Raw genomic sequence first — 26,118 nt, 5'->3', positions numbered from 1 at the left:
TTGTACAACTAATACTAATACTAAAGTTTGTACCTTCTTTTAATAAGCACCTCATGCCTACGTAGTTTTGTGTCTATGATTGACAGTCATGGTTCACCCAATGACTTCACTTTGCAGCACAAGGTGGGAATGTATCTCACAGATAGGTATTTTTATCTCTAGATATAACAAATTCAGAACTCAAATGTAAATAATTTACTTCAAAATACTCTAATTAATTAAAATTAATTACAACCTTAAGGAAATACAGTTTAATCAACTTAATGGCATGTGCTGGGTGAATTGCCTTAGAGGATTCACCACTGAGTGATTTATTGCAATCACAGTAAGCCTGATATTATCAACCTAGGAGCAACAGACAAGACATGGGAAGTTCAGTGCATTGCTTACTTCAGTTGATTCAATACATACACACCATCCCACAGAGGCATCAAAATTCATTATAGGACTCAATTTCAGCTGAAATTGAGAAAAGCTTAAAATAACCCTTTCCCATACCTCCATTGTTGACTGAAATGTTAATGCAAGACCTTGCATTTATATCAGGAAGCATGACAAAAAGCCATGTGTCTACAGCTACTGAGAAGTTTTCTCCACTCCTGAATTTCACTAATACAGTATCAACCTAAACAAATTCAAGGAAACAAGGAGACACAAAAAGATAACCTAATACAAATTATTGTGTCAGCTGCCCATTACTTAGACGTGCAGAAGGAACAGCCCAAATACTTCAGGAGCGCCAGCAGAGAGAGTCTTTTAGACTTAAGGACAGCTAATAGCTATTATCACAGTGATAAAATTAGCTCCCTTAGCAAAACTTTCAGACTACTTGCATGCTTTCGATTTTACAAAGCCTATGCCACAATCTAGTTCCATCCGGAAAGATGCCAGAATGCACCATTAACATTAGGATCCTTCGCAGTCCCCAGCCTACCGCCCATCGCGGGGGTCAAAGGCAGCATGCACCGCACTTTGAATGCACGCAGACGACTCTAAACTATTATTAATATAAATTTTGGTTGTTTTTAACATTTTAAATTGTTATTCTTTTTCACCGTGGCAACACAGCTCGGTACTTTGCAGTCCCGGGTGGGTGCGTGCGTTCCATCCCTCCCCAGTCAGCGGCGCTCCGTGCCGGGCCGTGGGAGAGCGCTGCGGGGCCCGTCCCGCCGGACCCGCGGCCATCCCCGCTCCGCACAGCCCCGCGGAGGGCCGGCGGGCAGGCACAGCCCCGCGCAGCGCCGGGGCCGCCGGGCATCCGCGCCCAGCGCACCTGGCTGCCCCAGCGCCCCGAGAGCGGAGGCCCCGCTCCGGCTCCCGTCCCGTCCCGCACCGCTCCCGCGGCTCCCCGTGAGGGGTTCCCGCGTGTGCGCCCGATGGCGCAGCCCGGAGGAGCCGCCCCCGCGTACTCACCGCGGCGGACACGGCGCTGAGCTCGGCGCTCAGCAGCAGCCCGAAGCCCAGCCAGAGCCGCATGCTGCCGCGCACCGCTCCGCGCCGTCGATCCCTGGGCGGCGGGACGCCGCCGACTCACAGTGGGGCTCCGCGGGGCCGGCCCCACATGCGCGTCTCTTCCCTCCGTCGCGGCCGCGGCGCTTGCAATGCCTCGGGGGCGAAGGACTCGACTCGTCGTACACGATGGGCGGTGGCAGCCCCCCCTCTCCTCCCCTCCGGGCGGGGACCCTGGGAGGGCGCAACCTCGCCCGCTCCCGTTCCCCGCTGGCCGCAGTTCTTCCGCCTCCCGGTCCCCGCCGCGGGTGTGTGGTGGGCCGCGGGGGGCGCGGGCGGAGCCGGGAGGCGCGCCGCTTCCCCGCCGCACACGGCCGCGGCCGCCCGGCACGGCACGGTTCGGCACGGTACGGCAGCGCAGCGGTGCGGAGCGGGCGCGGGGCGGGCGGCGGAAGGGGCCGAGGCAGCGGCGGTGGCTGCGCTCCCCTCGGCCCGTCGGGGTCCGCGCCCGCGGGTGGCTGCGCGCCGGCAGTACGCGGCTCGGGAGGGAGCGGCGGGACAGCCCCTCTGCCCCCGGATCGCAGCCCGGCCCGGCCCGGCCGCAGGGGCCGCTCCCTGCCCCGGCAGCGGCGTCGCCGAGCGCGGAGACCTCCGGCGGGGGGAGCGGCGTTCCGAACGGGCTCTGCTCTGCCTTGCAGGGGTGGCCGTCCGGCGGGAGGGAGCCCTGAGCCGAGCCCCCGGCCGGGGAAGGAGCGAAAATGGACATCTCGCAGCTTCCCAGTGCACGTACTTTCCTTTGTCAGTAAGTAATTCCGCTCGAAAGGCTTTTGGAAATAACTTTTTTAAAGTCGTATTGTCACCTTTAACTGCAGAGCGTTATCACGTGTTTGTTTTGCACTAGCTGAAAACAATATCGCTCTTATTCACCTTTCCCTGCAGGGATACGGGGCTTTTGCTGATCCTGATGGAAGTTGTGCTGTCAGCCGTCAAAGTGGACGCTGTAAGTAAAACATCTTTTGACTTTTACTGAGGAAAGAAGAGGACAAAAAAGCAGTTTCCTTGGTACCAATAAGTGAGGAACTGCGTTTTCCTTGCCAGATGGCTTATCTGTCTTTCTATTAAAAGAAACTACTAACAGATCATCTTAGAAGCCTTACAGATTGCTGTCTTCCACAACATGATGTTCAGCAGAGAAGCATAATGCTTCAAGTGTCAGGTTGTTTGAAGTATTCCGCTGTTAATTTCTCTGTTTGGGTATTCTGTTAAAACAATAGTGAAACAAACCCAACAATTTCTTTATTTTTTTGTGAGAAACACACCAAAAATGCAGTGCTCCAGATACCAATGAGTACAATGAAGACATTTCATCTGCAGGTTAACTATACCAATATAGTTAACCTGCAGGTGAAATATCTTCATTTACATACAAACCTCAACTGAGGACTGTGAAGCTTATTTCTACAAGTCAGAGTTTATAAACAAATAGTTATTTAAATTAAATTGCTAAATCAAAAAATGGGCCATATAGGTGGTTGCAGCTATCTACCTGAGTTGATATAGGTAGAAGTTACTAAACTCTTGCATCATTGTCACAAGGATGTGAAAGCTGTGAGAGATAATGCATAGGAGAGTGCAACACTCTCCTATGCAACTTGCCTGTTGCAAAGCTTGGTGAGTTCAATGGGAATAGATTTTTGGATCAGGCCTGAGTATAGGATACTGAGGTTGGTAGGCTTGGCTTGTGGCTGCATTTATTGGTCAGCCACAAGTGTGGGCGAGGCTTTGTGGTCATGTGCTAGTGGGAACTTGATTACATTTTTTTTCAAAAGCTATCCTACTTATATTTTAACCCTTTTGTGTGCAACTTTTTGACTTTCCACTTTAGATAGATGTGTGATGATAGACCACATCTCTGGTGAGATGGCATACTGTGTTAAGGACTGGGAAATACTGTGTTAGGGACTGGGAAATACTGTGTCAGGGACTGGGAAATACTGTGTTAGGGACTGGGAAATACTGTGTCAGGGACTGGGAAATACTGTGTTAGGGACTGGGAAATACTGTGTTAGGGAATTGGAAATACTGTTAGGGAATTGGAAATACTGTGTTAGGGACTGTGGAATACTGTGTTGGGGACTGGGGAATACTGTGTTGGGGACTGGGGAATACTGTGTTAGGGACTGGGAAATACTGTGTTAGGGAATTGGAAATACTGTGTTAGGGACTGGGAAATACTGTGTTGGGGACTGGGGAATACTGTGTTAGGGACTGGGAAATACTGTGTTAAGGACTGGAAAATACTGTGTTAGGGACTGGGAAATCCTAGGGCTTTTGCAGCAGGTGCTGTGACAAGGATAATCCTGCACTCCAGCTGCAGTTGGCATGTCGTGCCTGCCCGTCAGCCTGCATGGATGGTTGATCTCTCCACATCATGCAAGAGCTGTCTGGCTGGGGACCCACAGCCCTGTAGGAGGAGACAGGAGCAAGAACCTTAAGTGTCATGTGCTGCTTGTCTTTGCCTCATTTAGATACAAACATTGTTCTGTTGCATAGTGCTGAATGGATGATAAAATTACCATGTGCTACTGAAACCAGAGCAGGCTGGTGATAACTGCAAATGTTTTATGCCCAGTAATGATATCACTGGGATCAGTTGACATAAACCAGTGGCATTGTGACTCTTCTTTTATGAAGTTTTGTTGTAGTGTGTGTATAGCATGATACCTGAGTTTTAGCTATAGCATGGACTAATTCATTCTCCCTCATGTCTTTAACAGTAGCCTGCAGACTGTGATGTTAAAGTAGAGGTATACTGAAGAGGTGTTCAAGACATCTCAGTTAATGCATGCAGTCTGATCATGGCTGCTTGAATCTCCACATGCTGGTTTTCCCAGAGAATCTTGAAAAAGTAAATTGGTTTGCTTGAAGGTTTAATTTCTCAGATTTAGTAGTTCCTAAGGTGGCGGCTGTATAGGAGATGAAACACTCCAGTGAATGTGAATGGGGAAGTCTGGTCATGTTTCCATGAAAAAGTGAGCTGCACTGCCACCACAATATTTATCCCATTTTCCACTCATATGCTGCTTCCTTCCCTTGGTCAGCACAGGTCTTTCTGTAATTGTGTGGTGAGCTGATTTGGAAAATTCCTTGTTTGTACTAATGACTACCCCAAAAAAGAAGAGGGGTGAGAGCTTACTTTATCCTGGGTCAGATCACTTGTATTCATAGAAACCTGGGCTGGCATGGGGTTGGAAGCAGGCAGCTGGGGGTGGGAGGAGGGTTGGCCTTGCTCCTTGCAGTGACTGCTCTGGTCAAATATGTTTGTAAGTGACAAAGTGGGTGTCAGTGGGAACCAGTAGCACCTGAACAATTGCCAGAGTTGCTGGCAGTCATATTGTTTATATTGTAATCCTGTTTGTCACACTGACTCTTCTCCTATTTGTTACACAGATCAATGTGCTAATGTTATGAAGTGTTTTATTAGCTTGAATTTAAAAAACTGCTATGAATTATTAGAGTCTGTGGGACCAGGTCTTAAAAGTCATGGTTCTGCCTGTAGTGAGACAGGCAGAGTTGCTGGCTTTGACAGCCATATATATGTGAATGAGTTACAGCTGCTGCACATAAGTGGTGTTGAATGAGAAAAATTGCACATAGGAAGAAATTGGAGGGAGATTAAGGAAAGGACAGGAAAGAGGGAGAGAGGAAGAGTGGAACTCGGAGAGTTTGAATGTGTTGCCTGGCAGGCTGCTGCTGGCTGTTAGGGAGACGGATGTTTCTCAGCAGAAAAAGACATGAGAGCAGGAAAAAGAAGGAGGATGTTTAGGATATCAGAGAACTGGAAGAGAAAAAAATGGTGTCTCTGGCAAGAGAAGAGGATGCTGGTTGCAGACTTGAAGAACTAAGGAAGAGAAGTCCCTGAATGGAAGTGCCAGGACAGACAGCCAAATGGGGTGGATCAGGCACAGTTATCTTTAGCGCTCTTTGGCGTACGTTGGATAGTGATGTTAGAGGCCTCAAATAACTTTGGAACTACTCTGAATTGTAGATTTAATAATTCACATGGCTTAAATAAAATTAAGTAGTATTAACTACCTGAAGTTCAACTAAGTTTACAGATTTTTTCTCCCTTTCTGTCCCTGCTAATGCATTACATCAAAAATAGAGTTCTTGGGGTTTTTTTTCTCTTTGGAGACAATGTATCTTCTGCTAGTGATGATTATTTTTTCTTTTGTCTTCCAAAAAAGAACACTTTTCCCTAAGTAGTTTTGTAACATTTGATTACTTTATTTGTGTCCTTTTAGTATATTTTTTTAACTGCCTCTAACAAAAGTTACTTTTTTCCCAAGTTATATTCAGGTGAGAACAACAGAACCCCTGCAAAGAAAGAAATAATTGTCAGATCAAAGAAAGAAAATTGAGAGAGAATAAGTTTGAATAACATCTGCAAAAATAACAGCAAGTAACAGATCACAACTGTCATTATAACAGGAGACCATATATAGATATATAGAAAGAAAATGGTTGAAGTAGTGCATGAGATATAATTCTCTTCGCTTCTGTGAGATTTTAAGGGGATATATCATGGAGAATGTCATCAAGTGGAAGAAGCAATAAATCTTTAACAGAGAAGATAAAACCAACACTACTATGTACTACCTCTGTTGGTTGTGTCATGAAATTAGATTGCTGACGTGGGGACCTAAGTTATTGCTCTAAGTTAAAATGTGTCAATGCTCTGGGCTATCTCACATCCAGGTTTTCCCAGATGTGTCCTGTTTTATTCCATCTGGAAAGTTTTGTCTGGTTGAAACAGGAGGACTTTTTTCATTAACACAGGATTTCCAGGCTAAATAAGCAGGGTGGAGTCATCACTTGGCCCATCCTGCTTAATGTGTCTACTGTAAATGTAGGCACTGGGTTACAGTGTGAGAAATGTGATAAGGAAGGCATACTGCCTAGGTGATCTAGGAAGGAGGCATCAATCTGATGTATTGATTTAATCTGCCACATTATTTATTTAGTGCATGCAAAGTGAATCTACCTCTTCCTGGAAATACCAGACTCCCTACCTGTGGGCTGCTTTAGAAATAGCCTAGGAGTTTCCCCAAAAAGATACATTGCAATTCTAATTTAGAACAGCTTCATTTGAGGTGTATCCACACTGACAGACATCGCTTATTTAGATCTGACTAAATAAGTGTATAGTTGGGCTCATGTCGTTACAGAGCACGACGCAGCACAAAATCCCATGACTCCATCAGAAGGCTGCAAGAGAGATTTATTATAGCAACATGTTGCTTTTAAACTTTTTCAAGATGTTTACATTCACCCAACATACACATTCACTGCCCATTGGTTATAGGAAAGAAACAAAGTTCTCAGTGGGTGACCAAGGAGCCATGTCATTCTGTGAGCCAGCTAGAGTCTGTATCTCTTAACTTTCTCACTGTCATCATGTCTCCATGGTGACAACCTTGGTGTCTTCTTCGGGAGAAATATGGGCCTTTCCTTTATCTCCAGGAGGCCTTTGCTGGCTCACAAGAACAGCACAGAATGTCTTTCCTACAGGCTCATCTTTGAGTATGAATGGTGTTCCATAAGAAAATCAGACAGAATAATGATACCTTGAAAAAATCACTAGCATTTTGGGGACCCTCCTAACACATCTCATTGCTTTATTCAAAATTTCTTTGAGCCCTGGAAGAATTATTGGGCAGTTAAGAGAGGACTCTTTCCATGTTCAGTCACAGAGGGGACAGCTCTCTTGAAGAACTCTGAGAAATCCTGAATGAAGGAGGTGGCAGCTGCCTAAGGCAAAGCCCCTCATTTTCACTGCCATCAACAGCCATGTCTTGGTCTGGCAGTGCTGTTTCAATGTTGAGGATCACAGAGTTTGTATCACATTTTGGACAGGCAGCAGGATGGCTGCCCAAGTGGGAATTTATTTATGGTTTTTTTTTAAATAGCCATGACTTCTCCCATCAACATCATATGATGCCAGACAGGCAGGCACATTCACAGCCAGTATTGCACACATGGAAATGTAGTCGTGGTTGATAGCTTTGAATTCCTTATTTTTGGTCCCTCTTTTCTTGTGTGCTGTCTGCTCCACTCATCAGTAAAAGCGTTTTTTCCTTGTTGCTCTCTAAATTCTTCCTTGAAATTCTTTTTTATCTGCCATGCCTATGAAACTGATACTGATTCTAATTTATTAATTAATCATTCTTTCTTGAAAGATTTCTTTAAGAGTCATTTGTTCTATGTCTGTGTGGAAAAAATTAGAGAGTCTATTCTTTGTATACAGTCATATCCTGTATAAGTGAATCAAGTTATGCATGCAAGGACAAGACAAGTTATACCAAAAGCAAAATGCTGTATCTGCCTGAAGTTAGTGATGATGATGATGAGGAGTTTCTTGCATGTGTCCATGTTTTTTGAGCTCTCTGTGCAAAGTCACATATAGGTTCTTTACTCACTTTGTCTTCTTTATAGATCAGAACGATGCTCAAGGAATATTTACTATAATATATTCAAGTTAATTCTATCTTGTTGAGTTATTAACTGGCATATCATATGTCATGCTGCATTTGGTAGCAGAATAGACAGAGTTCTGTCAGCCTCCCAGAATTCTGAGAGTTAAAATATTGATACTGAGAGACAAGAACCCTGACAAAGTAAACTGTCATGTAATAAAATGATCTTGTTGTTTTTTCACCTTACTCTGAAAGTAGCTGAAGTGGTTTCAGAAATTCAGCATTGCTTTTCCTTGAGGTTTTAAGATAGGACATCTGGGTTTTATTGTGTAGTGATTTTACCACAGGAAGCCCTTATTATGCATTATGATACTAAACCTATCTTGTATTTTTTAAATTTTGAACAAAAAGATTATTTGTAGATCCAAAATATGTTTGCCTTACTCAGAATGTAAAGCTGCATAGTGGCTTATTCAGTTATACTATAAGCAAACACATTTGTTCTAAATATTTTAATTCATTAGTTCAGAGCACACTTTGTATTAGTGTTGGGTTTGGGGTTTTTTGCAGTAATGCATTTCTTGTTTCAGACCAGATTATTCTTAATTACTTCTTTGCTTTTGTTTTGACAAGCCAGAAGTTGGCCAAGGAGTGGAAAATTCTTCATATCATATTGTACTGATCCAAGATCTTCTGAGAGTTCAATGTTAATTTAGTAGCTCACATAGTTTTGCCTAAGAAGGTAGCTTATCTTGCTTTATTCCCAGTGCCCTGTTTGCTCCTCAGGAGTAAAAAGCACAGTGAAATTTGCAGTGTTTCCTGATGTTTATCAAGTTATTTTCTTTAAAATGGCAGCACCTAGTTGATAGCAGCAGTTGACTCAGCTCACAGTGAAAGTATGTGATCTTAATCATGCAAACATTTCTGAGTGACCAAGGACCAACGCTGGTGGTTTCCACGTGCCCTTTTTTGTCCATTTGGAAGCTGAAGGTGCTGGTTTGATATGAAGAAAGCTCCTTGTTTTCACACCCTAGAAACAATGTGTAGCAAGGAAAAATGCTCTCACAGTTCATGAGCAAACTTGCATTTGTGTGATTAATTTTCCCTACGTCAGCAGAGTCATGTTTTTGTTGCCGTTTCCCCTCTTTGACAGTCACAGTGTTTGACTAGGCTGCTGCATCTTCTGAACACACCTGGTTTTGTGCTGTCTTTCAGTTTCTGCGTTTACTTTTGTGCTTCCTGGGAATGAGGGGTGATGTGGTTGTGGATTGAGCAGCAGCAGAGTGGGCAGGGATCAGGGGAGCCAGGGTGGGGAGCCAGGGTGGGGAGGTAGGACATGTACCCTCCAGCGGGTCCAGGTGGTCACCAAGGGCAGACACAGCCCTGGAGGGCAGGGCAGGGCCATGGGGATGGAGCCAGGCAGAGGCCAGGCTGGGGAATTTGCCCACAGGTGGAGGAGATCAGGGTGGCCTGGCACAGGCATGGCTGAGCACAGCTCAGGTCAGCACCGAGGCCCAGCATTCAGCCAGGCTCCCAGGCTGCTGGCAGGCCTGGCACAGGCATGGCTGAGCTCAGGTCAGCACCAAGGCCCAGCATTCAGCCTTGGCTGAGCACAGCTCAGGTCAGCACCGAGGCCCAGCATTCAGCCAGGCTCCCAGGCTGCTGGCAGGCCAGGGGGAAGCCCCACTTCTCCCAGGCCTTTTCCCACACGGCTCATCCCACAGCGCCCTGGGAGCGCAGCTGCACCCGGAGCTGGCCCTGCGCCCGCTGAGCACACCCGGGGCTCCCCTGGGCTGGGATGGGGAGCCAGCCTGAGGCAGAGGCAGCCAGCACGTCCTGGTGCAGCCCAGCTGGCCGCAGGGAGGCTGGGAAGCTGGAAAAGCAGATGTGTAAGTTTCAAATTTGTGGCAATTTTACAGAAATCAACATGTTTTAGGAGGGCCGGAACAGAATTTAAAAATTGACCAGAGCCTTCTGTATTAATTGAAAGGGCAGCATCATTTGGTATATCTCTGCAGGAATAGTTCCTCAACAGGGGACTTTTTGTCAAGAAAACCCCCTGATTTCCAATATAAATTTACTAACAAGTTCTATTTTTATTTCAGAAACACGAGATCAGAAAAACATTTAGAACATATCAGTTACTGAGGATACACGCTTACTGGGATATTTCAGGCATCCTATTTATTTGCAAATGATCCCGACCTTTATTTTGAAGTAGCTTTCTGAAGTTAGCAAGGAAAGATCATTCAGATAAATAGGGCTTGGCTTATTTTTGGCAGATCCTAGCTGCAGATCCTACCCACACCTCTTCTCACTATTGGATGATGCAGCCAAATAATAAATCCTTTATTCCAAGTATACTTTTCCTTTATAGTTCACCAGACCCTTAAAGGTGATTTTTCTGACAAAAATCACTTGAATATATAATCAGGCTGTATACAGAAAAGTAATGCTGGGCAAAGTGAAATATTTTGCATACAGCACATTTGTTTTGTTCTACAATTGGAATTTTTTGGGGGTTTGGTAGTTTGTTTTGTTGTCTTCCAGTTTGTATCATTACAGAACAACTAACTGCCTCAGGTTTGAGCCTTGTCACAAAGTACAGCTCTGAACTCCTGAGTTTTTACATCCACTGGAATTCCAGGACCTTGCGTACCTGCCATCGGTGCCTGAGCAGTGTGGCTGTCCTTCTGTCCATCCTCTGGAGGCTGCAGCTCCTGGCTCAACACTGAGCTGACCCCCTTGGTGCACACCCCAGCCTCCTATGGAAACACAGGCTTGGAAACAAACCTGTTGCTCATCAGAGATAAAAAGAAGGAAAAAAGCCATCTGTACAAATTGTCAATACTCTGCCTGTACCACATGGGTCTCCGTTGTCAGGTCCTGCCCATGCTTGTAGGGAGCAGGATCATTTTCCAAGGCTGGGACAGGAAACTGGGAAAGCTTCACAGGCTTTCCCCGTCGCCCTGGTGTGTGTCTTGCTCTCAGCAAAGTGTTGTCTCCTGCTGCTCCATCTGTGCAGTCCCCGGGCACGCTGCATATGGATGAGGAAAGGCATTCCCACATTCAAGCTGCAGCCTCGCTGACCCCATGTAATTGATGTTCAGACACCTGGTCTGAGTCTCACGGCATCCTGAACACTTGGGCCGAGACCCCAGGGTGCAATTCCGGGAGGAGAGCGGAGCTGCTGCTGGAGTGTCCCGGGCTGAGCCCCGGCGCAGGGAGTGGGCAGAAAGGAATGCCGCTCCCGCGCAGGGCTGGGAATAGCCGCTGGGGCCACGGAGCATGGGAAGCCTGCATATCTCCCCAAGCCAGCAGCCAGAGAAACAGTCTGCTGGAAACAGCCCAAACGTCTCCGCAAGGAGCTTAGGAAATCTTCAGTGACACTGGCTGAATGGGGAAATGTAAGCATTTTTCTTGCAGTGTGGGGCTGAGGCTGCGTTTCCTCCAGGTGCTTTGCAGGTTTGTGGTAAGAATAGGTGTGAAGAAGTCAGTGTGAAGTTATCCAAATCTTCTGTCCTCAGTACGTGCCCAGGAGGTAGCCAGCACATCTGTTATCTCTTAACTCACTTAGGCATAGAGGCTGCTTCCTCTCTGGCTGTGTCCCTTACAGTAAACCGCAAAGTCCCAGGTGCATTCTCTGCCTTGTGGTCAGTTGGCACAGCCTGTCCATGTCCATAACAGTAATAGCCTCCTTAGTTTCCAAAACAGGGGGGCCCCTTAGAGACTGCCTCTGCTCCTTACATTATGCTGACTCCTGCACCATGGCCAAAACTGTCTTTGCAAACAAAGCAAGTGAAAGCCTCCTAGCCCAAACTGCAGCCATTCAGGGGGCCAGTGGTACATTCAGGGCTAAATGGTACAGATGGTCTGTACCATGGCTCTGGGGTACAAGGCTCCTTTACACATTATTATAGACCTGGAGCATGTGTGCCTCAGACTGAGGTCGACTGGCTGGGAATCAGGGCCCACTCTCCTTTCTCATGTGCATCATTGTACTGGGGAGTTTTACCAGAGTAAGAATGGAATAAAAGTACTGAGCAGCATTGTCACCCATTTGAATAAGAAATTTGTGCCAAGAAAGACCCAAACCCTTCCTGGTAGTTTTGTTTTAAGCTTTATGTGATGATTCTTGGCATTTTCATGCTATCTGTTGATATTTCACTTCATATAAGCAAAATAAAAGACAAAAATAAGCATATAAGAAGCTGTGACTGGCAACAAGTCAAATTGCAAAAGCAGAGGTATCAAAAAACTATTTATTCATCCTCTGTGTCACGCCTAAGTGTTAGGAAAAGTGATCCTTCCCAACAAAAGGAAAGTGACTAGAATATTTAGCAATTGGCTACATACTTGTTTTCTGGTGGCTTATGTTGAACATTGCAGCTGCACCCTAATCTGTTCTGGAGTATCAGCACTGCAGTGCATCTTCTTCAACTCCCCCACTCTCCAGAGAGCTTTTCCAGGGAATAGGTGAGGGGCATGGCAAAAATGTGCTCTTTTGCCTTGTGGTTTTAGAATATAGTCAAGAACAGGTGAGCAGTAGAAGGGAAGGGTTTTAATTGGCCTCATTTGATGTGAACTGGGGTTTGCCAGTTGTCAGTCACACAATGCCAGCCTCCAGTCTAGGTTTCTTTCTTACTTTTCTATTCCACTTCCTTGCTATGGCAAGAGGTTTTTATTTCTTTGTGAATCACAGCCTTGCTGCCTTAGCTATTAGGCTATTAATACTGCCTTAAAAAAAAATCTACTATAAGATCATCTGTTTAGCTTTTGCCTTGGTCTTAGAGAATAAGGAAAGAACTTCGTGAGACTCCATCCCTTCAATAATCTAGAGATAAAAGGATAAGTACCCCTTTATTTTGAGTAAACAGACTTAATTAGACTCAAAAAGAGTGAAGTACAGTACTGGTTTTACACAACAAGCCATCTATACTTGAATCCCTTAAAAGAAATTATTCTTTAAATAGACTTATATGGTTGATGGACAGGGAAAAATCCAGGAAAAAAAGAAATTTCTCATTAACATTTTATGAACCTTTTTCCTCATTAATCCTTTATGAATTTATGTCATCAAATTGAGACTCATACATCTTACCATCCATCCAATACATGATCTGCCCAACACTGTTGTTTATGTTTCTGTGTGAGAGGGGAAACTTTAAACTCTCCTTGTCGTTACTAGCTCATAACAATTGTTTTTGTGTCTTCAAGGGGATAATATAGTAGCCATTCTTCAAGAAAATGTTGCCTCTGCTTTTACAACTCTAATCTCTTGCTTGAGGTTCATATTGTCCCTTGGGGACGCAGTATCACACAGAGTCACAAGTGAGTAGATGGGTGATTAGTAAGGTAGCTTGAGGCTGTATCATAAATCACCTTGAGGATTGGGACTGTGCTCCTGAATTTGTCTGAGTAAGGAATCCTTTGAGCCCTACAGCAACGTGCTTGCATGATCCTGTGCTGCTTCATGCTTTGAACCAACTGGTCTGTTCTTTTTCCAAGGGAAAACATACAGCAGTTACTATGAGCAAGTCACAGGCAGCCAGAAACATCATACTGGCACGTTGGCAGCTCTTTGTGCATAGAATCCAGTTTCCATATAGAGATAGATTCCATGAGGCTTGTCAGCTGCAGTGGAACTATAGCATCTCAAATTAGGGATGATGTAATTTTTACTACTTCTTCAAGGTATTTAATTTTCATTCAGCATGATTTCCATGTTAGTCATGTATCATTCACTGTCTTCAATAAAGTCAGTAACATGTGTAAACAAGGAGAGAGGAACTGAGTACAGTCATCATGTGTTATAAATGAGGAGGAGTCTGAGATCTGCCCTGGACATGTGTTCTTAGACTTGAGGCTACTGATCTTTCATTAGGCTCTAAAATGAATGTTCCATTAAGACAAGGGCGCATAACTTCATAGGATAGCATAATTAATTTGGGGAGATTAAAGCTCATCCTCCTCAGGAAAAAAAAAAAAAAGGATATAAAAATGCACTTCCCGAGTGGTTTCACTACTTACCCTGCAGACACAGTCCATGGAGAGATTACAGTGCTGCATGCAGCTGATGGGCAACCCCATCTGACTGTACCATGTAGGAACATACAGAAAAAACAGGATTTTTTTATTTAACAGAGGGACAGGGACCATGCTAAAATTATTTGACTGTCATCTGAAGATCCCCCAATGCTTGCAGCATTTCTGTAAATATAAATTTAGTCTTTTCTTTGAGGAAAGTCCTATTCCTCAGTAGCTAAGAAGCCAGGCCTCAGTCCATTTTTTTGTCTTTTTGTGGTCAGACTGATCTGAAGTTGTTTTAGCTGCAGAAGTCTTGCTGCTTAATCTCAGAAATCCTACAGTATCTTTCTACTTCCAAGTTTGTCTACTTGGGTAGACAAGTGGGTAGTTTTCCTAAGAAAGGACACAGGAAAATCATGAATTAAAATAAAAGTGCAAGGGTTCTTTTGGGTTTTTTGGGTTCTTTTCCCTCTTGAGTAAAAGACTAAATCAGTTTTGCCATAGCTTCAAGAAATTTCCTTTTTTTTTTCTGGCATTTCACAGCCAAATTTTAGATAATTTTATATAGTCTGGTTAGCCTTTGGTAGAAGTCTTGTTAGTAGTGTCAGCTGTCCCAGCATCTTTCAAATGAGCAAAGAACACAAAAACTGCTCCAGAGCACAAGCAGGAAAGACTTCTGACCTTTTGATCTGATGATCTGTTCCCAAAATCTCTGCATGTCCAAAAGCAGCAAGACAAATACCAGAAGACTTGGAGAGTTGAGGCAAGGGGAAGCTCCGGCATTTCACAAACAGAAGAAGGGAGCAGCTCTCTGAGGAGCCCAGCTGCAGCACAGAGCTCAGAACCAAGGCTGTGAGGGACCTGGAAATGGGGTTTGCTGTGAACTCCTGTAGCTCTCCTTCAAGCATCAGACTGCCCATCAGCCTTCACAATAGAGAGCTGCACAGACTCTTAAAAACTGTCAGCCTTCCAGTGCCTAAAGGAGGCATAAAAGATGAAGACAGACTTTACCAGGACTTGTAGTTACAGGATAAAGGGAATGGCATTAAACTGAAAGAGGTTAGGTATAGATTAGAAGAAATCCTTTACTGTGATGGTGATGAGGCACTTCAATAGGTTGGCCAGAGCAGTTTTTGAAGCTCCATTCGTGGAAGTCAACAAGATCAGGTGGAATGGGGCTTTGAGAAACCTGCTCCAGTGGAAGGTGTCTCTGCTCATGGCAGGGGTGTTGGAACTAGATGATCTTTAAGGTCCCTTAAACCCAAGCCATTCTATGGAAACATAACCCCAAGGAGAGATCCATGGTTAACTAATTAGGGAGCATGAGCAAGCCAGGACTTGCTGTCTGTGCTCCCTGTGGTGTTGGTCTTGCTGCAGTCATGGTGCAGGTTAATCACAGAATCAGTGAGGTTGGAGAAGACCTCTGAGATCATTGAGTCCAATATGACTGAACACCACCATGTCAATCAGTCCATGGCACTCAGTGCCACATCCAGTCTTTCCTTAAACACCTCCAGGGACAGTGACTCCACCACCTCCCTGGGCAGCCCATTCCAATTTCTGTGAAGAGCTTCTTTCTAATGTCCAACCAAATCTGCCCAGTGTAAGACTGTGTCCTCTTGTCCTGTCACTTGTTGCCTGGGAGAAAAGGTCGATCCCTACCTGGCTACAGCCTCCTTTCAGGTGGTTGTAGAGACTGGTAAGGTCCTTGCTCAGTCTTCTCCTGGCTAAACAACCCCAGCTCCCTCAGCTGCTCCTCATAGAATTTGTGCTCCAGCAGCTTCACCAGCCTTGTTGCCTTTCTCTGGATGCACTCCAGCACCTCAAGGTTCTTCATGAATGGAAGAGCCCAGAACTGGACACAAGACTCAAGGTATGACCTCACCAGTGCTGAGTACAGAGAGACAATCACTGCTCTGGTCCTGCTGGCCACAGTATTGCTGAGACAGGCCAGGCTGCCACCGGCCTTGGCCACGAGGGGACACACCATCTCATGTTCATCAGGCTGTTGACCATCACCCCCAGGTCCTTTTCTGCTGGGCTGCTTTCCAACCGCTCTGCCCCCAGTCTGTAGCTCTGTGTGGGGTTGTTGTGACCATAGTACAGCGCACAGCCCTTGTTGCTGGGCTCAGCCCATTGATCCAGCATGTCCAGGTCCTCTGCAGAACCCTCCTACCCTCCAGCAGATCAACACTCCCATCTAGCTTGGTGTTGTCCTCAGATCTGCTGGTTTGTGAGTCATGCCCCAGTCTGCATGAGGGAGAAGCTGTGCATTGCCTGGCCCAGCGTACAGGGGAGAGGGAACTCATTCTCCCTGTTGGTCTGTAAGCAGGTTAACCATTTTCTCCTCCTTAGCATTCAGTACACACATCTTTGCCATGGTTGCATTATATTAACTGTAACATCTCTAGCTTTGAAAATCACAGGGAAAGAAATGTATCAGAGTGGCATTGCCACCAGTACAGGTTACTGAGCTGGCTACATCGCTAATATGAGAGTTACTTTCAGCCAGCTGTGTGTTTCTGCAGCAAGAACTTTCTGAATGAAGTCCTCTAGGAGATTTTACAAATGCACTGCGACTTTTGCCGTTCAGGCCAGACACAGAACCCAAGGTAGCTCACTTGAAACTCATTTTTTAAATCTCTGTGCTGTATTACTGTGCTGCATTAAACATGCCCCAAAAGGTCACATTTCCAAACAGTATATTGAGCATGATTTGTAAAGAATTAGTGGTGTGGGATCTCAGTATATTGTTACATGGATTCTGTCTAGTTATTAAAGACATGTGACCAGTTGCTTTAAGTCTAAATAATTAAAGCTGAAAAACACAATACTTCCCCGGCTCCACTGTTTTTTAATAATTAACTTCAGTGTTATGAGAGTCATTTCGTGCCACCAGCTTTTAAGCAGAACAGCATGATGTCTTCAACAGAAAATTCCAATTTTTGTGTGTGCTATCGAACAGTCTAAAGTTTTCAGTTAGGTTTTAAAGTGCAACATGTTTGTAGAAACCCCCTTTAAATCAGTGGGTTTAAGCACACTTTGGGTCAGGCTCTAAGCATTTGACCTTTTCTGTTAGTTGCTGCAGGATGCAACAGAACACAATAAGATTGACTGGATTTAGTTTTCAGGGTAACAATTAATAGAAATTCTTCCAGTGTGTGCTGACAGTGAGATTTCATGTTAATCGTTACTGAAGTTCTGCTTTTCAAGCCTCCCCCAGGTAATAATGAGTGACTTAACATCACATACATCTTTAGGCTTTCCTGGTTTTGTAGCTGTATGTCCTGTGTATGTCCTATCTCTCTGTCTGTGCTGATAAACATATTCCTTCCTTTAAGGAGGTCCAAGTTTTAATTTCTAAGAACCAGAAGTTGAAAATAGGGTCCTGGAAAAGTGAGTGAGAACACGTCACCAGACTGGTCACCTACATTTGTTACCAACCAGTGAAGTTATGTATGGTGTGAAGTTATGTGAGCAGAGAGTGTGGTCCTATGACACCCCTCCCACACACACCTGTGTGAAACCTACAGAACTAACTGTAAGTCTGTCCTCTCTCATCTTCTGCAGTCCTTGCTTATCATCAGCTGAAAGTACAGGCTCAGTTTGATAGAGAAAACTTGATTCATGTGGCACATTGGTGTAAAGAAATATATGGAATATATAAAGCAAGACTGATATTTACAAAGTAGGCTGTGAGAATGTCCTGAGTTTAATTCATGTTTGAATTACAGTGCCAGTTTTGGAGAAACATCTCATCTGTATTTTTTGTGGTTTTAAGTGCCAAAGAGCCTACCACAGCCCCTACTAGATTTTTTCAGTAGTTGATTACTCTTAAAATAATCACAGATTGATTTAACCACATTGGTCTAGCTTTAGAATCAGTCTCTGAGCTTTTGTTTTACCTTTGCAAAGTAGATGAATGTTACAAGTTTATTAGTTTCATTATGTCATTATATAGGTACTATGCATATATAAATTAACATCATTTTTAAATCATAGCCAATTAAGGAAAAATAATATTTCCCTTCTCATTTCTTGCATACCTTCCATAAAACCCACAGACCAGGTTATCCTGTCACTGATGCTGTCCAATTCTCCTAGGGATAGTTATTGGATTTTGTAGATAAAACTGAAAGGGAAGTGTGGCCCTTTATGTATATTGGCAGGCAAAGAGCATCAGAAGCATTTTTGTTTTCGGGATAATTGCAAAATTGTTTCCTTCTTTTTTATCATCCACCCATGATGCCATCTAATTTGATGTTCCTTGGCTGCTAGCTGTTAGTCTCATTAACCTTACTTGATAGAGTGTTCCAACATTTATGAATCTCATGTGAAAAATGATTCCTGATGGCTGGAATTTGTTTTTCTTTAATTTCTACCTTTGCCCTCTTGTCCTATTATGCATACTAGGCTGAAAATAGTAACTTGAGATTGGTGTGCCTACTTCTTACAGTGTAATGAATTCCAGTTAACGCTCTTGCTTTTTCTTTCTTTTAAGATAGTCATGGTAATTTAAAATTATTTAACCAGCAATCCTCCTTATTTTCACTTAAGTCTCTTATGTTTTTACATTTAGTAATAATTCTTCTGTGAAAGGAAAGGAGGAAATTCAGATGTGTATCATTTGTCACTTGGCCTATTTCCAAAAATGTGATATTACCCTGATGTTAACTTTATTGTCTTACTTGGCATGTGGAGTAGGGCCAATGCAATATTCCCGTGGGCATCAAGACTTGACATTTGTGAGGCTAAAACTTCATCAGTTCTGCATTTTCACTCTGCAGAGTGGCAAAACCTCAATTCTTAAATCTAAGCGCATTTCAGCTAGCTGTGATGATCATTGCCAAATCTGCAGCTGTGGAGAGTGGGAATTTAATCTCTGTTCACAAATAAAAGGGTTTTTTTCCCATTTTTTGGGGTCATACAGAGACTCTTGTATACTTGCATTCTACACTGGTAGCAACAGATCTTCCCATCCAGCACAGGTCATCATTAAAAGTACCATCACAAAGGCAGTTTATTTTTATTGCATTTTCTTTAAAATCCTGACATTATTAAAAAGGTTGAATGTAGGTCTCTTAAGGGCTACTAATACAAATTAGGATTGATCCACAATGCAGCATCTTTTCTTAATATGGATGCAAATTCTTTTGAAATTCTGAGCAATTCTGGGACAGAGTGCATTGTATTCTAGGAAGCCTGTAATATAATACAAGACTTATCAGAAAGGCTACCACACTGTTTCAATTAGCTTAAAGATTATGTTAAGTCCTTTAAGTTCAGCTGGTCTGGAGCTTGGTGGCTTTTTTCTTTTCTTTCTATTGTTTACTTTGTTGTTTCCTAATACAGGCTTCACAGGGTGAAGAGAGAAACAAACTGTGACACTTGATATCTAGGAAAAAAAGGTCATTCCACTGACAAGAGAATTGTTTACAATTGTTTACAAACAATTCTCCCCAGTCAGACTTTTAAATTAAGTTTATAAAGGATGAATAGAAAGAGGAGATTGTATGTTACTTAAGAGGAGTGTTAGGGATGAAATAATGCAAAGAAACACTCACAGTGTACTTAGAAAGTGCAGCTGTTCATGGCCTGAAGGGATGAAATTGTGGTTACCATTCAATGGCAAGTATTAGATTGTAAAGTTCATCCCTGGGTACAATTACTTTTAGGGCTGTTTCCTTTTTGAGTTTAAAATCTTCCAAATCAAGAGTCTGTTTGATGGTCTCTGTCTCATAAGAATATCAGGCAACCTAGTATTCTCATCTTTGAAAATGGTTACTTCAGCATATATTGAAACATCCATACCTTTGTCTGAACTCATGAAGAGCCACACAGTAAAGGCAGTTTTGGCTTTACTGGCTATTAAAAACCTATTCAAAGGTGTCCACCTTTTGGCTCAGGTCCTATTCTTTGTATAGAAAAGGTATTTTCTGAAAGGTTATCGTGCCTTGGACAAAGTCGGTGGATTAATCACACTGGAAGTTTGGCCTATCTATACAATCTTGTATAATGTATGTCATTCATCCTACATGGAAAAATAATCCCTTCTGGGAATGTCTTTAACTATATTCTAAAGACTCACAAAATTTACTTTCAAAGTCTACTTTTAGGGAAAAAAACTGGGGTTCTTTTAGCAAATTAAAAAAATACTGTGCAGATAGATAACTCCAAATGATGTCTTTTCCAAAAATAACCAGAGGTCAGTTTTGCTGGAAAGAAGGTTATGCTACCAAAGTTAAGCATTTACTGAGTCAAGCATTCCAATGCCAGGTTCTTCTGGGAGATATCCTAAGAAACAGAAGCCTTCCCTGAAGTACTGTAAATTCAGCAATGATGAAATAATAATAGGATCTTCTGGAAACTCAATTTTAGAAAGTTATTTCACACTCAAGACAGTAAAATGTGTCTTCTCAAGTAAATTGAGACTTCCTCAGGCATGCATTTCTTCCTCCTTGCATTTCTTTTCATGCTTCTGAATGCATACCATACATCCATCACTCCTTTTGCTAGCTGCTAATCTAAGAATTTCTCCACATTGTCAGGAAGAAATAAACTCTATACCTGAAAATCTTCTTGCGTACTCGTTGATATAAAGTATTGACTTGATAAACTCATTAAAGCAAGCTTTTCTCCTTCATAATGGTCCAAGTATTTAGGAGAGTAAATGTGCAATGTGAGATGCTTCAGAGAAGTCAGGTTTCAGAAGGGCTTGGCTTCCCTTCACCCTGCTTTATCTGGACAGGCCCTGCAGTAGGTCTGGGCTGGCCCTGGGGGAGGAGATGCCTGCCAGGCACAGCTGAGCCTGTTCCATGGTGCATGGGTGTCTAGACAGGCACAGCAGGACCTGTTTCTCCTCCGGAGATGTCTCTGTCTCTTCCCTGGTTGCACAGTCAGCGACAAGTGTCAAACGGACCCTTCTGAGATGCTTCAGCAGCACACCTCATCTTCCAGGAGTCCATAGCCTTTTGTCAATTAGAAAACACTGCTGCCTTATGCATGGTGACATGGGCTCAAGGCTTTGCCTCTGAGCAGGTTAAATCCTCAAACACTTTTTTAGGGCTCTGAGGCTTCTGTTTGTCATGTCCCTGCAGGGCGCAGCTTACTGTGCTTCATTGCAACCACACATCCATAGCAAGAGGTGACTTCTGCCTTCTCAAGTCCATCCTTGGGGCAAGCCCAGGGGGGAAGGCTGCTGTTGTCATTACATTGCAAAAGTTTCATATTATTGTCTCCTTATTGCAAGAGTTCCATACCTCCCTGATGTTTCTTGTAGGCGGCTCCCCTAGGCACTGACTCTTCCTTGTCCTCACAGCAGCCAACAGACTCCAGTTCCCCTCAACCAACCAACCCACTCTTTTATAACACGCTTCCTATTGGCTACAGCTTTGGCCTGTTAAAATCAGGCCTGCTCTTAATCTTAAATAATTAACCCAGCTCAACTCTTCAGGGGTAAGATTACTTTCCATACTACCTTTATTTACTGTTATTCTATCCCCCTACAGGCTGCTGCTGGCAGTGATCAGCTCTGCCACAGCCTCTGCTGAGGAGGCTTTTTCTGATGCCAGGGAACAGGGACATAGGGGTTCCCTAAGAGATATGACACCCCTGCTCTGCGCTCCACAGGGATCCAGGGCCAAGTGTAGGAGGGACCATGCTTGCTAGAGCGAGGTGCACTGTGTGTTGCTACCTGGCTCAGCACCCCAGTCAGCAGGGAAGTGCCTCTGCACAAAGGAACACTTGGGAGGATAAATACAGTGTGGTCCTTTAATAATTTTTAAGCTTGAGTGCATCTCAACGCAGTGGCTTTTTGGTAAAGAAAGATCAGGAGACAGGAAGATGAAAGAAATCTAGTGAAAAAAGAAAACCCAGTGAGAAAATGAATTATAAAAAAGCAGCAACAGAAGGAATAATAGTGCTTTGTTTATTCTTTCCCTTTTAGCTTTGTGGGCATATAATAGATTTCCACTTCTTGCTCCTACTTTCTATTTTCTCTACCACCCACAGTGTCCTTTCATTGCCTCTCCAAAGAGGCCCAAGAGTGCAGCCACCCTGCACAGACTAACCTGGACTCAAAGGGCAGCCTGATGTTGTAGCCTGAAGCCAGTTGCTATTTGTGTAGCAACATGACATTGCAGGAAAAGAGTTCAGTCATGCTCAATTTTGCTTCTGGTATTGCAAAAGCAGTACATCAGTGATGGAGTTGTGCAGATTGGATGGAACTAATTATATTAAGTTCCTCCATTAGAACTTGTAAGAGTGTTGCATGCAGAAGAGCGGGCTTTTTTGACAAGAAGTTGAATTGTATGAGGCTTCATGGAGCATTTATTTTTTATCCTTATGAGTTCAGGTCACCTTCTTCCATGAGAAAAACAAGAAAAGGAAATCTTTACCAAATTTCCTGTAGAATTTCCTCCCCCTTTCTTCAGGCATTTTCCTTTCTCAGCCTGGAAGAAACCAGCTGCACAGGTAGCATGAAATGTGCCGAGAACCCAATTTCATCTTTCTCCCTGGCTGACTGTGTCCTCTGTGACTACCTTTAGTAGTTTAACTAAGAAAGATCTTAGAATTGTTAAGGTTGAAAAAAACCTTTTAAGATCATCAAGTCCTACTGCCAGCCTAGCACTGTCACCATGTTCACCATTAAACTGTGTGCTCCTCTGTAGGATGAAAGCTTTTCATCTTAAAGGTCTAAGGACTCCAGCCTTTAACTCTTAGTTTGGATGAGAGGCAATTCCTCTTCCCAGATACTGTATTTTACAGATACACAGCAAGTGCTTCTAAAATCTGATACTGTAGACAGCTGAAAAACTTATTCAGGCTTTTTATAATTTGAAGGAATATGACAGAACACTCATGTTCATAGAATTTGGTCCAGCTTATTATCCTCAATCTTAGATTTTACTGAGACCACCAAAACACTACTGGCCAGGGCAGACAGTTATCTTTTTTCTCATCACTAATGATGACAACTGGGTTCCTAGTGTCACAGCACTGTTACTTATTTTCCCTGATGGGGCTTTATCATGCTTTTAATGAACATTAGTTAAAAACAACTGCTAGACAAATTCCTCTGGAAAATTCCAATTACAACAAGTATAGAGATAAGAGATAAGTTTAAAGCTAGTTTGCATACTTCTGCTTAAGAAAAGGCAGCAGCACGGAAGTTAGTTTATGTGACTATTTTTAGTGCAGTCAGAAGGTTCAGAGTAGCTGTCAAATGATTTAATTTTTTTATGTGCTCCTTTTAGCACATATTTTAGGTTTACTAATTCTGTTTCCTGCAAGTCAACATTTTTTTTTTCTCCAACTTAGTCTTGGTGTTACAATTACTTAATTTTTATGCTGCTTATAGCAATTGAATACTCTAAATGACCTTCTTTATTGTTATGGTACTTCCACACACAGGTGTCAGGAGGAACACCGATGAATCTTTTCCCTTCATGGGCTGACACAAGTGACAGAGCTCCAGATGTGTGATACCAAAGCTAGTCTATGGATAGGCTCTTCTGGCCTCTGCTTGCTGCCTTGGGGTGCATTAAGCAGCCGAATGTTTGTAACTTTTGTTTTTCAGTCCATTTTCTTTTTTACTTCAGTTTCTCATGTGATTCTCAGATCATATTTTATAAAACAGCCCTGTGGGCACACTGCTTGAAGGTAGAGCATGGGGACCAGCCAGAGACAGCAGCTTCCAGCTCAGCTCACCCGAGTCCCCCTGTTTATGAAGGAAAATCAGAAGTACCCATTTCTGTTGCTGCCTGCTAGCATGGGTGCACTGCAGAGGAGCCTGTAGGATACCTGACTAAGGAGGTTGGAGCTAGGGCATTAGGGGAGTGAGTGTGTGTAACAGGAAGATGTAAGAAGTGATTGCACAGCTTTGAATTCATCAATTCAAGCTTGTCTGTAAATTCAAGGAATAGATACACCCATCTGTAAAGGCAAGAGCTGTTGCTATCATCAAGCAAGTCAGGGAACACCCCTATGTAATATTAATTCAACACTAAAGTTCAGTTTCTTTCAGTTCAATAGCTCCTCTTTTTGTTTTTTTTTTTTTTACTTGGATGTAACTCAACTCCCTGTTTCTTAAATTGCTTTCTATCTCTCCGCCAAGTTAGAGAGGCAAAAAAACAGGAAGAATGGAAGGAACCATTCTTCCCATTATTAAATTAGAAAACCAAGTCCCAGAAACCTTTCTCCAGTCTTTTTTTTTTTCTAATTTTTGAATTCACTGCACTTACAGAGAAGACTTTTAGCTTTGCTGATTTTGAGAAGTGGAAGAAAATGATGCTATGTCCCTATATAGCCCTCGTGTTTACATTTACCAAGTAAAGAATGATAAATATGCTCATTTTGTCCTAACAAGATAAGTGGTAATAGTGCTGTTCTCTAGTCCAGGCAACCCACAATTATTTGATATTCAGCCACTCTGCAAAGTTCATTTTGCTGCCGGCTATTCACCAAGGATCAGTCACAAAGATAACAGAGGCTTGGGAGTTCTCAGGAATATTCTCTCTTTTGCAAATGAGTGAGTAAGTGAAGAATGTTTTTCTTTTCTGCATTGCTAGCCAAGAACTTTCTCCACATGCTTGTGGGACCTCTTGTTTTCCTCATGCAGTAGGTATTGCCATGTCCCAGAGAAAGACATTTAATGCCAGGAGAAAAAAAAATCAGTGCAGAAAAGCATTTTAATGAAACAAGACACAAGCCCTCCACAGAAAGTCTGTAACCTCAATGAGATCAGATAGCAAAGTGATACCAAAACTGCTTTTGATATTCCACTGATGCTTCTCCACTTTTGGTTGTTCTGATGCACAAGGCTGTGCTGCAGCAGTAACATTGGCAGGCTCCAGCTGTGCTTGGGAAACAGCTGGAACAGCCTTGCTGGTCTTCATTGCCTGCAGCCCTGTCAGTGCAACCTGCAGCCTTATCAGATCTCCCCAGCAGAGCAGAGCTGGGCAAGCTCCCTGAGGCAGAGAAGTCTCAGCACAGGCGCCTTGAGTCTGTATGGAGGCATGGATAAGAAGGTTGCTTGACCTTTCCACCACTGCTATTTTCCTGAAGGTGTGGGCAACTTCTAATCTAAAAGAAAGGAAGCCACATTTCAAAGATATTTAAGAAATTTAATGGAAAAGTATCTGAAAGACAGATTTTTCCTGCTCAGAAAGATTAATAACTCAAGTGATCTATCATTTAGATATTGAAGATTTTTACACTTCATACTTACATAGAAAGCATGTTGCAGTCATATAATTTTTTCTGACTGTATAGATCTAAACCATAGTCAAAGCTGGGAAAAACCCAAGTTTACATTTTTGTTTGTATAAAAAAAAAATCAGAAATTAATACCAGGTTAAGTAAACTTTCCCAGCTTTGCTTAGATATGTTTTGATTTTGTTGTTGCTATGTCCTACCACAAACAATTAATTTTTGCTATTTTTGAGTCCAAGTATTAGAAAAAATCTGAAAGCAGAAAGCATATAAATGCACTTACAGGCACTATATTGAACTTTCAGCCTACAAATTACTAGAAGAATTGTAATGAGCTATTAAAAACCAGCAAAAAAATAGAAGTGTTTGGTAGTACTGATCTTGATCACTTCCTCAGTTTGTAGCAAGGGATATTTAGATGGGATGGACATCTGCCCTGCAGCAGGCAGATACAAAGGATATTTGTGTTTGTCCTGAGCTTTGGGACTGAATTATGCCACAAAACACATGCTACAGGTGCTGTGCTATGGAAACAGAGCTTTTTTAGAGTGAAACAGAGTGACTGACATACTAACACAGTTTCAACACTGCAAATTTGTACTAATTAATGCTTTGGGAGCTGCTGTAGAAATGTGGGCAAGGAGGATGCTTTTATGAAGGTTGGGTCCAGGCTGCAGACATGGGGTGAGGTGCATTGGGTTGGTGGGGGTCAGTAACAGTTTGGCTCAGGGTCTCTTCAACTCCTGTGGCAAGTCAAGCAGTCTTTGCCCAGATTTTTGAAAGCTGTCCAAGTAGCATCCTTACTTCAGCCAGGTCTGCAGTCCAGCCATCAGTGGATCACATACACACATTTTGCTGACAAAAGCCTCTTACACATAAAGCTGGAAGGGTAAAGCCTGTGCTGTTCCTGATTTGTATTTCTTGCATAGAGGCACTCCACTGGCAGCAGTGATGT

The 26,118-nt window shown here is 43.2% G+C and overlaps 2 protein-coding genes across 2 annotated transcripts in view; one reads left to right on the top strand and one right to left on the bottom strand.

Annotated features, from left to right (window-relative positions):
• Positions 1–1,743, bottom strand: part of COL4A1 (collagen type IV alpha 1 chain) — a 120,704-nt gene extending 118,961 nt beyond the window's left edge. Inside the window, exon 1 of the mRNA XM_058823186.1 lies at positions 1,414–1,743. Coding sequence (XP_058679169.1) covers positions 1,414–1,476 — 63 coding nt within the window. The 5' untranslated portion in view covers positions 1,477–1,743. The remainder of the gene's footprint in view (positions 1–1,413) is intronic.
• COL4A2 (collagen type IV alpha 2 chain) overlaps positions 1,702–26,118 on the top strand; it is a 146,376-nt gene continuing 121,959 nt past the window's right edge. Inside the window, exons 1-3 of the mRNA XM_058823172.1 lie at positions 1,702–1,856; positions 2,148–2,251; positions 2,389–2,449. Of these exons, the coding sequence (XP_058679155.1) occupies positions 2,208–2,251; positions 2,389–2,449 (105 nt within the window). The 5' untranslated portion in view covers positions 1,702–1,856; positions 2,148–2,207. The remainder of the gene's footprint in view (positions 1,857–2,147; positions 2,252–2,388; positions 2,450–26,118) is intronic.

Source organism: Ammospiza caudacuta, chromosome 2, assembly GCF_027887145.1.
Source record: "Ammospiza caudacuta isolate bAmmCau1 chromosome 2, bAmmCau1.pri, whole genome shotgun sequence".
NCBI lineage: Eukaryota > Metazoa > Chordata > Aves > Passeriformes > Passerellidae > Ammospiza > Ammospiza caudacuta.
The sequence above is the reverse complement of the archived record's forward strand: the minus strand, read 5'-3'. Positions and strand labels throughout refer to the sequence as shown.